General features: G+C 41.4%; 1 protein-coding gene across 1 annotated transcript; it reads right to left on the reverse strand.

Annotated features, from left to right (window-relative positions):
* Positions 1-534: 534 nt before the first annotated feature.
* XRCC6 (X-ray repair cross complementing 6) lies at positions 535-13671 on the reverse strand. The gene is made up of 12 exons (XM_014882624.2): positions 13477-13671; positions 13258-13367; positions 13032-13170; positions 10527-10781; positions 9495-9678; positions 7989-8175; positions 6580-6748; positions 5298-5459; positions 4276-4405; positions 3489-3589; positions 1782-1895; positions 535-1021 (listed from the first exon to the last, which is right to left on the reverse strand). Exons 1-12 carry the CDS (start codon positions 13562-13564, stop codon positions 825-827), a joined length of 1836 nt encoding a protein of 611 aa, XP_014738110.2. The 5' UTR covers positions 13565-13671; the 3' UTR covers positions 535-824.
* Between the last annotated feature and the right edge of the window lie 182 nt (positions 13672-13853).

The raw sequence follows: 13853 nt of genomic DNA on the forward strand, positions 1-13853 counted from the left end.
CTGTATGTAACAAAGGCTCTCTCCATAACTTGCTATTCTTCTATTTTTACAGCACAGATTTGAGTACAGAAGCCTGCACAATAGTCTGACTCATACTCACTTAGAGAGGTGGAAAAGCTCTATGCCATCTCAGTAATTTAATTGGGATAAATGCTTGCAGCCTTCCAGGGAACACAATTTCTTTTCCATTTTTAAACCAGCTTTTGCTATCACCATTTAAAAATGGAAGACCTGTGTGTGCAGATTTGTTAAGTGCCAACTTTTTGCCCAAAGGATTGGATACTGCTTCCCAGTAATGATTTTTTTAAGATCTGCTGATAAGGCTTGTAATGGTGATGGCAGAAAATAACCCAATTTGATTACTAGTACTGATACTGGCTGTTTTGGAGAGTAATACATATTTATATCCTCTGTTAGGACACAGACTCAACCTGCTGCTTGAATTCATGTGGTGCCATTAACACAGATGATTGTGTTTTCTTACACTGAAATGAGTTCTGCTGCCTTTATAATGCAGAGACGGCACAGTCAGTGTTGCAAAGGAAAAGGTCCAAACTTTTATTAAGAAACCAGCAAGGCACAACTCTGTCCATATGCAGTGGGTGACCTGAGTTCACAGGGAATTTAGTTCTGCCTTTAGCAACTGTCAAGAGAATCCAACTTTGCAGAGATGTTTCACAACTAAGTAAAAAGTTTCTCCACTGCTAGACAGAGCAACATTTAGTTGCAGTCTCTTTCATAGCAAGATTAAACAGACACAGCACCCACATAAGCCAATCAAAATTATAAGCAGTCAGAAGTAAACCAGGGCCTTCTTCTCCAGCTTAGCGCTCATTAAAGTATTCAGTTAAAGCATCCACAAGCTCCTGCTTCTTGCTTCCACACCTCAACCTTAAAAACCTACATGCATCCTTCAGGACAGGTACAGTGAACTTGCCTAGAGTGCCCTTCTGCACATGATTCCGCAGCTCATCTTTTGAGACTTCTACCTTGGGCCTCTTCTCAGTTTGACCATCTGAATCTAGAAAGATACATTTTAGATTACAAAAATTTTAGAATTTTAGAAATTAGACATCAATGTTTAACCATAGTTAATGGCCATTAGCACATGGTGCTTTAACAACCACTCACAGACCTAGTTTCCATGTTTTCTTTTAAGATACAGGTGTCACTGTGTAAGTCATGCAGTATTTCATTGATAGGGGTGATCTTAACTGAAGTATGAAACTTTGTGCTCTGATGAAAACAACACCCTCCAAATAAAACTTCTAAGGGATTCTTGTTGAGACATCAGAATACAATGATTCCAGAGGCTCAGCTAACTGACACTCACTTTATGCAGTCTTTCATAGACTCCCAAATTACACATGGACTTCAGCATTACTTACACATTTAGCCCTTAAGATGCCCAACTTGGACTTGCTAAACAGCCCACGCATAAAAGTCTGCTCCCTCACCAACACAAAATGAAAGCATGAGTGATCTCACTATTCGGTTGTAAAATAGAAAGCTGCTAATATTATATATACATATTCTGCAGTCATTTACCTATGTTATTTCCTATACTTCACTCTGCAGTTTGTCACTCCAGCAACTCTCCAACTGGATACCACAATATTCTCTATTCTCTAAGAATCAATACTGGATATAATACTTCATTGTGGAGATCAGCAGAATTGTTGCACAAGGAGCTTCTTTAAACTACGAGACAAACTGAAACCACAGAAGCTTCTAAACAGAATACAAACATTATGTTTTGTGTCTGCATCACCATTACTTACCTTGTTTTCGCTTTACAGCCTTCCCATCAGGATTGTAGCCAGGGGGATAAACCAGCTGCTTAAACTCGTCCACGAGGTTGCCCAGCCTGTGGCTCATCTGTTCAGACTTTGGCACTGGCAAAAGATAAAAGATTTGCCCTTTGAGAAACAATGTGATCACAAGAAAGTCTACAAGGCCATCCCTGTTGCCAGATGAACTATCAGCTCACCTGGTGGGAAAAATGTAACATTAATTCTACAAAACCATTAGTGTATGGAATCACACAATACTTTATTTTGCAGGATCATGTTAAATATTCACCAAGAAGGCACTCACAAAATATGAGCCAGCCTAGGTATGCCAACTCCAGTCTGTATTGGGAAATAACACCAGTTCATCAAGCATTCAGTTGTAACTTTAGGGTCTATGACCACCAGAGAGACCCCCAGGGCAGAAGAACATGTGCACAAAAGGGAACTAACACATGTTAATAATTCTGGGGAAATGATTACCACATGTATATTTCTTCTGGGAAAACCTATATAAACAGCTTTTTCTGTACTAGAGATGCACGATTTTGGTGGAGATATCCCCTCATGCATCAACTGTAATAAAGAACACCTGCTTCTTAAAGCTCCATTGGTGCTAACAAGTCTGACTATTTTTCAGTAACATCATCAGACACAACTGTGCTTGTGTAATAACTAGTCTGCAAGCGTCCTGCAAGCATGCAAAATGCAGATACTTGTGTTATGATACTCTCAAATGAGAAATTTACAGCTCTTGGTAATATCAAGAGTTTGAACATCTGGAATGCTGCGTCCAGTTCTGGGCTCCTCAGTACAAGAGAGACATGGAGCTCCTGGAATGGGTCCAGCAGAAGACAACAAAGATGATTAAAGGACTGGAACATCTTCTTTATGAGTAAAGTCTGAAGGAACTGGGCCTAGTCAGTCTCCAGAAGAGATGACTGAAAGGGGAACCTCATCAGTGCATCTAAGTATCTGAAGGGAGGATGTCAAGAGCACAGTGCCAGGCTCTTGGTGATGCCAAGCAACAAGACAAGAAGCAATGGGCAGAAACTGAAGCACAGGAAGAGCCACCTGAACATGAGGAAGAACTTTACTGGGAAGGTGACTGAGCACTGAAAGAAGGTCCATTTCAGTTCAACCACAGAGGTTGTAGAGTATTCCTTACTGGAGAAATAATTGAAGAACTACCTGAAACTAAGCCTGTGCAATGTGCTGTAGGACAACCCTGCTTGAGCAGGGCGGTCGGACCAGATGAGCACTGTGGTCCCTTCCCTCCTCACCCACTCCGAGATTACACAAGACACTTAGAGATAAACTCTCCCAGTCACTAGGTGGCAGCACTGCCCCCCGCAGAATAACTCTCTTTATTCGGTCCATTCATCACACTGAAATATTAATGAGAATCTTGAAGAGAGGAATTTCAGAGAAAACATTTCTCACCATAGGAAAAAGGCTTTTCAATTTTAATTCTGGATGGTAAAGTGAGCAATTTTTTTCTTTACCTTAAAAGTGACAGCAATAGAAAATAAGGTTTCAATATTTCAAAATGGACACATCCAGAATCCTACGTAGTGCAACTGCACACAACTGAAATATTTCTTAAAAGACATATGGGTTTGTAGTAGCACATATTTGACTTATAACCAAGTCACGAGTCCCCTACCCTGCCTCCCTTCACCCGCCAATAGTTCTCACTTGTAAGATCCTCAGCTTGTTCTGGTTCCATCATATCCAGCGCCAAAGCCTCCAAATTCCTGAAGTGCTGCTGCAAAACTGGGTTCTCAAAGCTGTCAGCCCTGTCAAGAATCCCCCAAAATGTCAATGCATACTGCCAAGAAGACAGACAAAACATTTAAGATCTACCACCAACTTATTTCAGAATAAAACTTCCCTCTTTCCCACACAGCAATCTATCGCATCAGAACTGCTTTTCCTTTTTTCAGTTTACCTGCTGAATCACTATCCTGTCATGTATCAACCACATAAGAATGCTGTGTGAGAGTTAGAAAGCTGTATGAGGCAAAAGGAGATGTGGCATTATACTTTAGTAACAGTTATGGTGGCTTCCACGTATCTAGGAAAAAAATCTCCCATGAAAGTACTTCATAGAATTTATCCTAGCTACAATGAAAAAAAGGCCTAACTCTTCATTCTAAAGTGGTCTAATTTAAATGATCTGGGTCTGATCTGCTGTAGAGTGGCAGAACCACAATAAAATGTGATACCTCTGCAACAAATAACAACAGCACAGAGAACAAGAGCAATTCTACAAAGAACTCCAGAATGTGCTACATAAAGCATTGTGGTGCCTGGGTATCCAGAATGATTAAGAATAAAGTTTGGACAAAGCTACTACAGAGAGAAGCAATTTCTATCAAAATACATCAAAATCTCATCTCAGGAACAACGTGTACAACAGAGCAAGCAATGGTTGTGCTTTCTTCCCCATGCCACCCCTTGCACTCTATTTATCTCCAGGTACCTGTATTTGAACCGCAGCTTCTGAATTATTTCCTTCATTTTGTCTACCTGCTCTTGGCTGGCTGGCACATTTTCTGTAAAATCAACATTACGCACGTCATCTGCGTAGGGCAGAAAAATCAGGTGGAAACCTATACAGAAGAGAGGGAGGAAGACAACAGTTACACAGAAGCATGGTTTCAAAATAATTTATTGAAGAAATCAAGATGGTTATTATCTAAGTCTGATGACTCCAAACTAACTAACTACCTGTTCTGTTGTTAACAAGAGCAATCTATAATACTTCCAGGTGCCTATAGCATGACATTCAATCCCAATCTCAGTGTTTGTTACCAACATCACTAATGACTTTGTGAAAAACATTCAGACAAAATTCACAGTTGGATACCAGTGACTTGCTTTTTATGCAGGACATCAACTAGTATACCTCTCCCACCTCTTACTGCGTATGAGCTTGAAAAAGATTTGTTTGAAAATCAAATTATTACCCACATTATCCTGAAATACTTTAATTTGTACACAAGCAGTGTTACCTCCCTACTTTACATTCTCCCAGAAGATGTTTTTGCACTTAAAGAGGTGAGAAAATGCAAAACAGCAGAGCGTGCTCCCTAATCATTCTCCACTCAGCTGACGTGGCATGAGGCTCACTATATGTGAGATTATTTATTTAATACTTTACAACGTATTCAAGGATACAACATAATTCAGGAAAAGACATTCTGTATAACAGGACAAAGAGGAAAAAAAGGCATTTAATTTCTACATCAGTTATTTGAATCTGTTAGAAAGAGGTGGAAGGGAGGGAAAACACTCTAGCCAGGTCATACCTGAGCTAACACTGATGCAACTGGGGCTTTAAAAATAGATTCAGTATCAGATCCTTACATTGACAAAACTGAAGCAAAGAAATGTTGGAAAGTTTAAGTGGGGGTAGCACTACGAATATTTTCCCTCAATACAGGATACCATTACACTGACTACATCCAATCATGCAGGGAAAGGCAGCACCTCTTCCCATACCTGGAGGGGCTATCTGCACTTTCTGCTCATCTAGCTCTTCCTCCTGGGGAACCAGGGCCACAAAGCGAGGAGGGATGTTCCGGCGAGGGGTGTATCTGCACAGCATCATCATCTCCCTCTCCGAGCACTTCATTAACAGGGCATTAAACAGCGTTGTACTCCCTGCAAACGAAAGAGTGGATTGGTCAGACTGACAGCTTTGCTCCTTTATTCTGGAATATGACCCTAAATATTACAGTTTCAAAACCTGTGACTTCTTTGAAATGCTTGCATTATTGTGGAGGTAAAAAGCAAATCTTGGAAGGGAGAAGACTCAAAATGGACAATGTTAGTGAGTCTCTCCTGACCAGCAGTGCAAGTTCTGGTGGAAGAAATGAAATCACTACCATCTGAGCAATGGAATACTGTGAAATTTTATCGCCAAAGTCTGTTTCTGTTTGGTGGGACATCACAATGAAGCACATCAGAGACCTTCTGTGGAAGTAACACACTAAGAATTCAAACTCCAGTACACTTCCTGAGGCACACGTTTGCCTCAGGTGTATTTCACCAGACATGGTGGTCAGGGAAAAATTTATATATAAATAAAGTGGTTGAGCCAGGAAACTGCAGTTAGAGAAGCAAGCATAAGGGTTCTTCTTTAGTCAGACACAGCTCTCTTCATTCAATGCTAGACTGAGGAGCTAAAGGCTTTTTCTTACTACTGCAGCTCGGGATGTATTTCTAGATAAATAGACACATGTATACATATAAAAAAGGCAAAAAGAAGCATTTCTAAATGTCCTTGCCTTCTCTCTTTACAAGCCTGTAAATCACTGTTAATTCAACTATACTTCTTGAGTATCATGTTTTCACTCATAGGTGATATGGACTTAAAAAGAGCAAGTATTTACCCGGTTTGGGGCTTAGGTTTTTCTTTTTTTGTTGTTAGTTGGATTTGTTTGGGCTTTTTTAACCATCTTTGCCTTCTTGTCAGTTACTAGGATCTCTCTCTCTAGGATCATTCTTTCATGAATGGCTAAAACAAGTACTTTGTGACTAGTCTGCATGGTTTAATTAGCTGCTTGTCACAATGGATAAACATAAAGCACAATTGGCTCTTCTGCTATAGAAGAATACAAGAAATATCTGCGACTGAGAGGGGCAATAACAGTTAATTCAGTTCTTCTTAACATTAGCAAGTTTTTAAGTTAGACAAAGCTTTTACACTCAATGATCCCCGCTCAAACACACCATGGTTACACTAAAGCAAGGTGGTAAATCTCTTGCCATCTTTGCTTACCTCTCACCAGGGACTCCTCAGGATAGATGAACTGGGAGGGCCTGATATGGTGGTGCTGTTTGAGCATTGAAAGTGGTTTGAAGCCAATCAGAAACAAACCTGGAGAATCGAACCGTTTTAATTCTTCTGTCTCCTCTTTCTCCAGCACAATCTGGCGTTTTCCGTATGTCTAAACCAGGGAAGAGCAGATGATAGGGCTGCCAGCATAAAAAAAAATGGGGACCAGGTGGCAGGACAGGGCAGGAAGTGCAGGAAGAGGATGCAATTGCTGTGTTCCACTACTTAAAAGAAGGTTATGGACAAGACAGTGTAAACCCTCATGAGTAGTGCACATCGAAATGGCAATTGACAGTCCATGACCATTATCCAAGGGAAATTCTACCTGAACAAAAGCAAAATGCACTTTTCTAAGAAAATGGCTAAGTTCTAATACAGGGAAGCTGTCACATCTCATCTCTGTAGTTCTTCAGAGTTGTCCCAAAGAAATCCTGAGCAACCTGATCTGGTTTTGTGAGTCTTGCTCTGGGCCAGGCTCGACCAGACTTTTCCAGAGGTCCTGCCCAACTGTAAGCTTGCTTCAGCAGATGCATGTCAGCTACCTACTCTTGACAGAAATAGTGACTGGGAAACAATGTTTCTGTAGCACCACTCATACATCACAAAATCAAAACCATATTATAGTCCAGCTGCTGAAGGTACATCAGTGCTTAATGCTCAGCTTTCTGTTTATCTACTACACTTTATTTCCAGAAACTAATATCCACTATAAATAGACTTAATACTTCATTTTAAGACAATAACTTTAAGAGCTATTAACATGGAAGAAGACACAAAGTGCACTTGCGACAGCATACCTAATAACTACGTAACCTGCTTTGAAATAAACCCATGCCTGATCAGAATGTGACACTCCATTTACATCAGCCAAACTGTCAAGCAGGAAGGCAAAACAAAGAAAAATTTATACAAAACACACCAAAGGTAACATACCTTTTGTTTGGAAAACAGCTTCAATTCCCCTGTGATTCACCCCTGTATGTTTAACAACATACAAGTTAGGACCAAATCTGCTCCTAACAAATCAAAAGTTGACGGCAGCAGCAATGGCACAGGGTCACACGAGGTCAGGCTCTGACAACCTCGTTCTGCCTTACAGAAAGAAATGACCTGTGTTCCTGACAGCACTTCCACCAGCAGCTATGCCTTCCCATGACAGTCAGGCCAGGGAAACAACTCACTCTCACCCTGCAGAGCTCAAAACACAACCAGCACGTCCCCAGGTGCATACAGATGCAAATATTTCTGTATCTCATTTTGAAAGTGCAATACAAACAAAAGCAGCAAGGGAATTGGCATCTCCCTCACACACTGCAGAGACAAGAAAAAGCAGGCACATAATCATATGTTACCTGAGCCCTTTTAGTGTCACTGGGCAGGAGCAAGCTGCCTGTTTTTCCACTGAACATCCTTGTTTTGGTTTTAACTGGTTCATTTGTTTCCCGATAAAGCTTCACCGGATATGGTTTATAAGCTTTTTGAATAAGGTTGTAAACACCAACAGAAAGCGCCACATTGTTGCTCAGATGAAGATTTAGCCTGTGTAAAAAAGCAGATACAGACTTGAGATTCCTGAAAAATCACTACTGCAGAAGAAAATCATCTCTTCATGTAATCATTTCCTCTGACCTTCTGTTCTCCTTCCCCAAAATCACATATATCTTTGGAAATATAATCTCACTTGCATAAAAATATTCTTGCAATATCATCATTTCTGGTCATAAAAGTTATCTAAACAAAAATAATTTACCATAGTTCTTCGACCTTTTTTTTCACTGAAGGGCAGCTATGTTCAAATAGAGTACAGGACAAAGTCCCCATTTGGGTACCCCAATCATGCTTATTGGGACGTCCATGAATTCTCGTAGCTGTTTTTGAAGAAGGTAAAATTCTCCCACAAAAACACCCCACTAAGAAAAAATAATGCCAAGATTTAAGAAAAAATATAGATCAGATGTTAAGAGAAAAAATTCGATATAAAATTTTAAAAACAGTGGTACTCTTCAAGTTATGAGAGCAGAACAGTGAGTTACTACAAATGCTACTTCCTCTCTTGTAAAAGGTATCACTGTATGGGATTCTTCCTCCCCAGCTATTAGAAAACTTGAGGATCATTCCCAGAAAAGAAAACAAAGCTGCGAGCAGGAACAAGAATGTCAGTGACAACAGCTCAGGTTGGGATACTTTATAAATACTTACTGGGAAAAAAACATTAGGCCTTAAAGTTCATTCCCTTACTGTGCTTCCACATCATTCTGCTATGAACTCGCTCCCTAAAAAAGCAATTGTTATGGAGCATGTGGTTCCAAAAATACTTTCTATCTGCTTTGTCAAGATCCCTTTAATCTCTCTTAAGTATCTCTAATCTTTTAGTAGGAGATTAGAAATATTAAGGCTGTGTGAATCCATGCCAAGTGCCTAGATAGACTGGCAATATATCACTATTTAATAACAGACCAAAATACCTAGCATTCACATTCAGATGAATTTTTTTAAGTTATTATTGGCAAGAAAAGCCTAATTTCAATCAGATTTCACTATAAACTATTTTTTATGTTGCAGCTTTTTAGGTAAGTACTTGGCAATTATGTAATTTTTAAACAAATTATAATTTCTGGCCAAGCTCAATACAGGAGAGAGCACACAGAGGATAAAAGAGACCCACTCTGCTCTTCTCATCCAAAAATACCCTTGGAAACTACAGAAGAAACACCAATTTTGGACTAAAGAATTAAGATTGAGGAATGTAAGCACTGATGCCTTTAAAGACCGATCATCCCAGAAGAGGAAAGTGAGATGCAGTCTGAAAATAGCATCAGGTGCCTCCAGTGAATAATGTGTCATAACTAGGCACAAACCTGACTAAAGCCCGTTTTTTTGTCTCCTTTGCTCGTACTTTCTTCATGAGATGTTCCAGTTTCTCTGACTCTTTAGGTTGGATCCCAAGGTCCTCATCCTCTGCTACATTTATAATATCCCTGTAGAACAAAGAGATATTGAACCCTCCAGGCTTCTTCAAGTGCATCAAGTCCAAGATGATACCTAGAAACCATGGAAGAGATAGGAAAAGGATCAGAAACTACTTTTTTCTTACATCAGCATATATCTCAGCACTCTCAGATTTCTCTATCTACACAAATAATTTAAGAAAGACTAAGCTCCAAGTTGTCATTCTACCAGGTGTGAAATATTCTAGAGAAAGGGGCAATTCTAGGGCAAGAGGCAAAACACAATCTTTGACTTCAGTCAAAACAAGGCAGAATAGGAAATGTTTCCTCTCTAATTAAGAATCTGGACAGCACTGAATATGAAATAGCTCTGATGAGCTCCTATAAAACATAATCTTACCTCAGGCATAGAGGAGAATAACAAGTTCAGAAAATCCCCTTTCCTTTAATTATAGGGGCTAATGGATTAAGGAAGCTTCACAGCTTCTAGATCCAGGACATCTCCTGAATTCCAAAAACACTGATTACCTCAGCTACACAGTTGAACAAATGCTGTCTACTCTCTGAGCTCAGGCTGATTTCTTTCAGCTAATTCAAAATGGAACCATTAATTTTCCTTTTGTGTTAACTTGGTATTACTATTCCCTTCCTGGAAAATGATACAGTAATAAAAAAGTTTATTTTCTTGACCCTCTCATGTTCCCATTTATGCTATCAAACTAGAAAGAGATCCTGGAAAACAAGTGCTAGCTACTGGATACCAGATGAGAAAACACATAATTTAGATTAGATACCAAATTTCTAGTTTAGAAACTTTCAGAAACATTCCCTAGTTCTGATGATTTTACATCTTTTTCCATCACAAACTAGCAATGCAGTTAACATCTTCTGCAAAGATTCATCACGTTAAATGTGTCTAAAATTAAAAGGCGAAATAATGACCTGTGTCTCTCAGATCACCAGCTCTGGTCCTGGCCAGCTTGGCTTTAGCACTGTCATTGGCATGAGGGTCATCCTCATTGGTGAAGAGCATGATCCTCTTATGGCTCAGCCTGACTCGGACATCACTGAAGAGATTCGAGCAGGCCCAGAGAGCTTCACCCAGTGAATAGTCAGAGTTGTGGCCAAAGTTCTCCCGGAAAAGTGCTCGTCCTTCGTCTCCCCTGTATTGGTCCAGCTCTAGAACACGCTTTGCACCTGGAGAGGCGACAGCATTCACATGCATTAGAAATACTGAGAGAAATACCACAAACTCTTCTAAGTATGCACTGGGGGTCCCTTGAAGCTGACATCCAAGGAATGGTCCCAAGCACCTCTGTAGCTGGTGCCACCTGGCTGAGAAAACTGTCCAGCATAACCTAACATCGGCAATATCACACGCCTGTTACCACTGAAAGCACCTGCTAGGGCCAAGAGGACACAAAATGCCCTGGCCAGTGTGGGCACTTTCTGTGGGGAAGGGAAACAGACAGGGATCAAAGTATTGCAAATCCTCTCCACTGAATGCCAAGTGCTCAGCAGCAAAGGCAGCAAACTGCACCTGCTGCAGAGGAACAGCAGACTGCTGTACCACCACAGAAAATAGAGGAGCCTGAAATGCATCCTGCATCTCCATAGCATGCTCCTTCCTCGCCCCTCATGTTAGAGATAATCCACACAGAGGTGAGATGAAGCCTACAGATCACAGCAACATTTAGGCCAGGTATCCACAGCCTTGTTGCAGCTCTGAGGTTTACTTCAACTTCTTTTCCCACCCGTCTAACAGCAAGTTCTGTTTTCTCATGTTAATCTACAGTGGGAGACAAGCTTTCATTCAGCCACTGCATTCTGCAGAGTTTCTTCCTTTATCCTTCACTTAAACTCTATAGCATTCACAAAATCTCATTTGAAAATGTTTTCCTCTCCCTTTACTATTTTATTTTCATCTCATGTAAATCTTCATAATTATGTACTCTATAATAACCACCTATAGCATCTCTTCCTTCTCCTCAGCACACTGCTCTCCAGAAGCAGCAAATACACAGTTCTGTTCCTTTTGACTGATGCCTTAAGTTTTAGCTTTCATATTTTCCGGATTCTGTACTGCATTGGTATATAACTCTGAACTTCATATAAAGTGTTAGCAAGTTCTCTTCACAGGGTAGTTAGACAAAACAATCCTTTTCCAGCCTGAGAACCAAGACACCATAGCAGCTTCAGTCCCAAAAAGTGTAAACAACAGCAAATTGAGAAGAGCAATCTGGGAGGATGGGACTTCATAACCTGAAGTGGACAATTAACCCCAATATGTAAATGGACCAAAACTTATAAAAGTGTGAAAACTCATGACTAGGCGTGCATCTTGGGTGGAGCCACAGTCAGGCTCTTGTACTGCCCAAGGTGTGTCCTCTGAAGGGCTTTTAATATATACCTACTTTATTCCTTTAACTCTGTCTAGTCTCTGTTCCAGGTAGCCTCTCAAGGCATCAGAACAACACCCACCTTTCACCTGCACTGTTTTTATCCATATGGCAAGGCTACTGCCTCTAACATGGAAGAAAAGACAAGCAGGGAAGGAAGAGGAAAATGAAAAAGCAAGACCTATAATGCACTGTCTGCCAGAAAAGGGAGAAGAACCTAAGGCAGGCCTGTCAGGTCTACATTTTAATGAATTTTGAAAATTGGACAAGGCACAATTCTTTCAAGAAGTCCCTGTGTCATTAAACTTGCACCCCCTAGAAAAGAAAATATAATCAAAAGTCCTCAGAGATAAAGGCTGCTATTAAAAGTTGTAGACAAAATTTCCCCAGATGAATCTCAACTGTGAGACAATCTGTCACCACTAGCATGTATTTTTTGCACTTCTCCTACTGCCTTCCCAATTCAGCAATCAGCACGTGTTATCAAGTAAATGGTATGTAATCTTAAGAAAATGAAAGAGAGTGAAATTCAGGAACTGCAGAACTTAATATGGAAATAAAAGATGGAACACTCCAAACAGGCTACCATATTGAACCACCTGTTCTAGCTGACATTGTTTGAGCAGGAGGGCTGGACAAGATGACCTTCAAAATCCCATCCAACCTCAGCCATTCTGTGATGTTCTCCATCAGTTGGAATCCATGACGCCTTAGCATGGACACACACTTTTCTGAAGGACATTCAAGAGTTCTGTTGAGATACTCTTAGGTTTAGCAGACAGCAAGTGAAGCCATCACATTAAAATAGAAAAAAAGGCATAGAAAAGGATCTGAATCAACTCTAAAAGAAAACACTAGGATCTCATGAAGTTTCTAAGCTTTCAATAAATATCTAAATCTATCCCCACCACCAACAGTGCATTTGATAAGTATCAAGTATCAAGAATTTATCTGATAGCTCTCTGATTTTAGAGAGATCAGTTATTGACAATGCTACTACACCGATTTCCTTACTCCATCTTTTTACACAACCTTCATACCACTTTACCTGGATTGTCCAGCTCCTGAAGAACATAAACGTGCTTGAAATCTGCCGAGTTCTTGTTGTTTTCTGTACCGTAGAACACAACACTTAACAGGTCCCTGTCACTGCTGATAATTTTGCTGGTATATACATTCCGGATGCACTGAAAAAAACGCACACAGGTCAAAACTAGAAGGAAATAGCTTTCAGTAAGGAGTGTGAAAGTCATTAGCAGTTTATCCATCCCTACCTGGATGGTCATGTCGAAAGGAGTCTCTGAATTCCCGTCGGACTCGAACATGGCCTTGGAGGCATCCACCAAGAAAATGAGGCTGTCCCGGCCCGAAAACCTCTGGTCCGCTACGTAACGGGGGGAAACAGTTTTAGCAGCGACCCCTCCTCCCGCGAAGCCTCGAAAGCCAGCAGCGGGCCCCGAGCTGCCCTCTGTGAGGGGGTGGAGGGCCCTTACCGACCGCCTCGGCCCCTTCCTCCTGTTCCTGCTCCTCCTCCTCCTCCTCCATTCCCTCGCCCCGGTAGAACGACCCCCACCCCGCCATGGCTCTCGCGACACCGCCGCCGGAGGGGCTCGGGAGGCTCGCGCCAGACGCAACGGCCGCGCCGCACGGCCCGGCTCACCGGATCGCCCCGCCCCCGTAACAACCCTGACCAATGGCGAGAGCGGGAGCGCGCCGGGCCCCGCCCCACCCGGGGCAGTTGCCCCTCCCCTCCACATGGATTGGCTGCGACGGGGTAGCGAAGGCGGGAGCTCCTCATGCGCTGAGCGCGTCTCTGAGCCTCAGCCAATGACAGAGGGATTTGTCCGACTCCGCCCCCGGCTGTCGCTCC

This window comes from Sturnus vulgaris, chromosome 5, assembly GCF_052056855.1.
Source record: "Sturnus vulgaris isolate bStuVul1 chromosome 5, bStuVul1.hap1, whole genome shotgun sequence".
Classification (NCBI taxonomy): Eukaryota; Metazoa; Chordata; class Aves; order Passeriformes; family Sturnidae; genus Sturnus; species Sturnus vulgaris.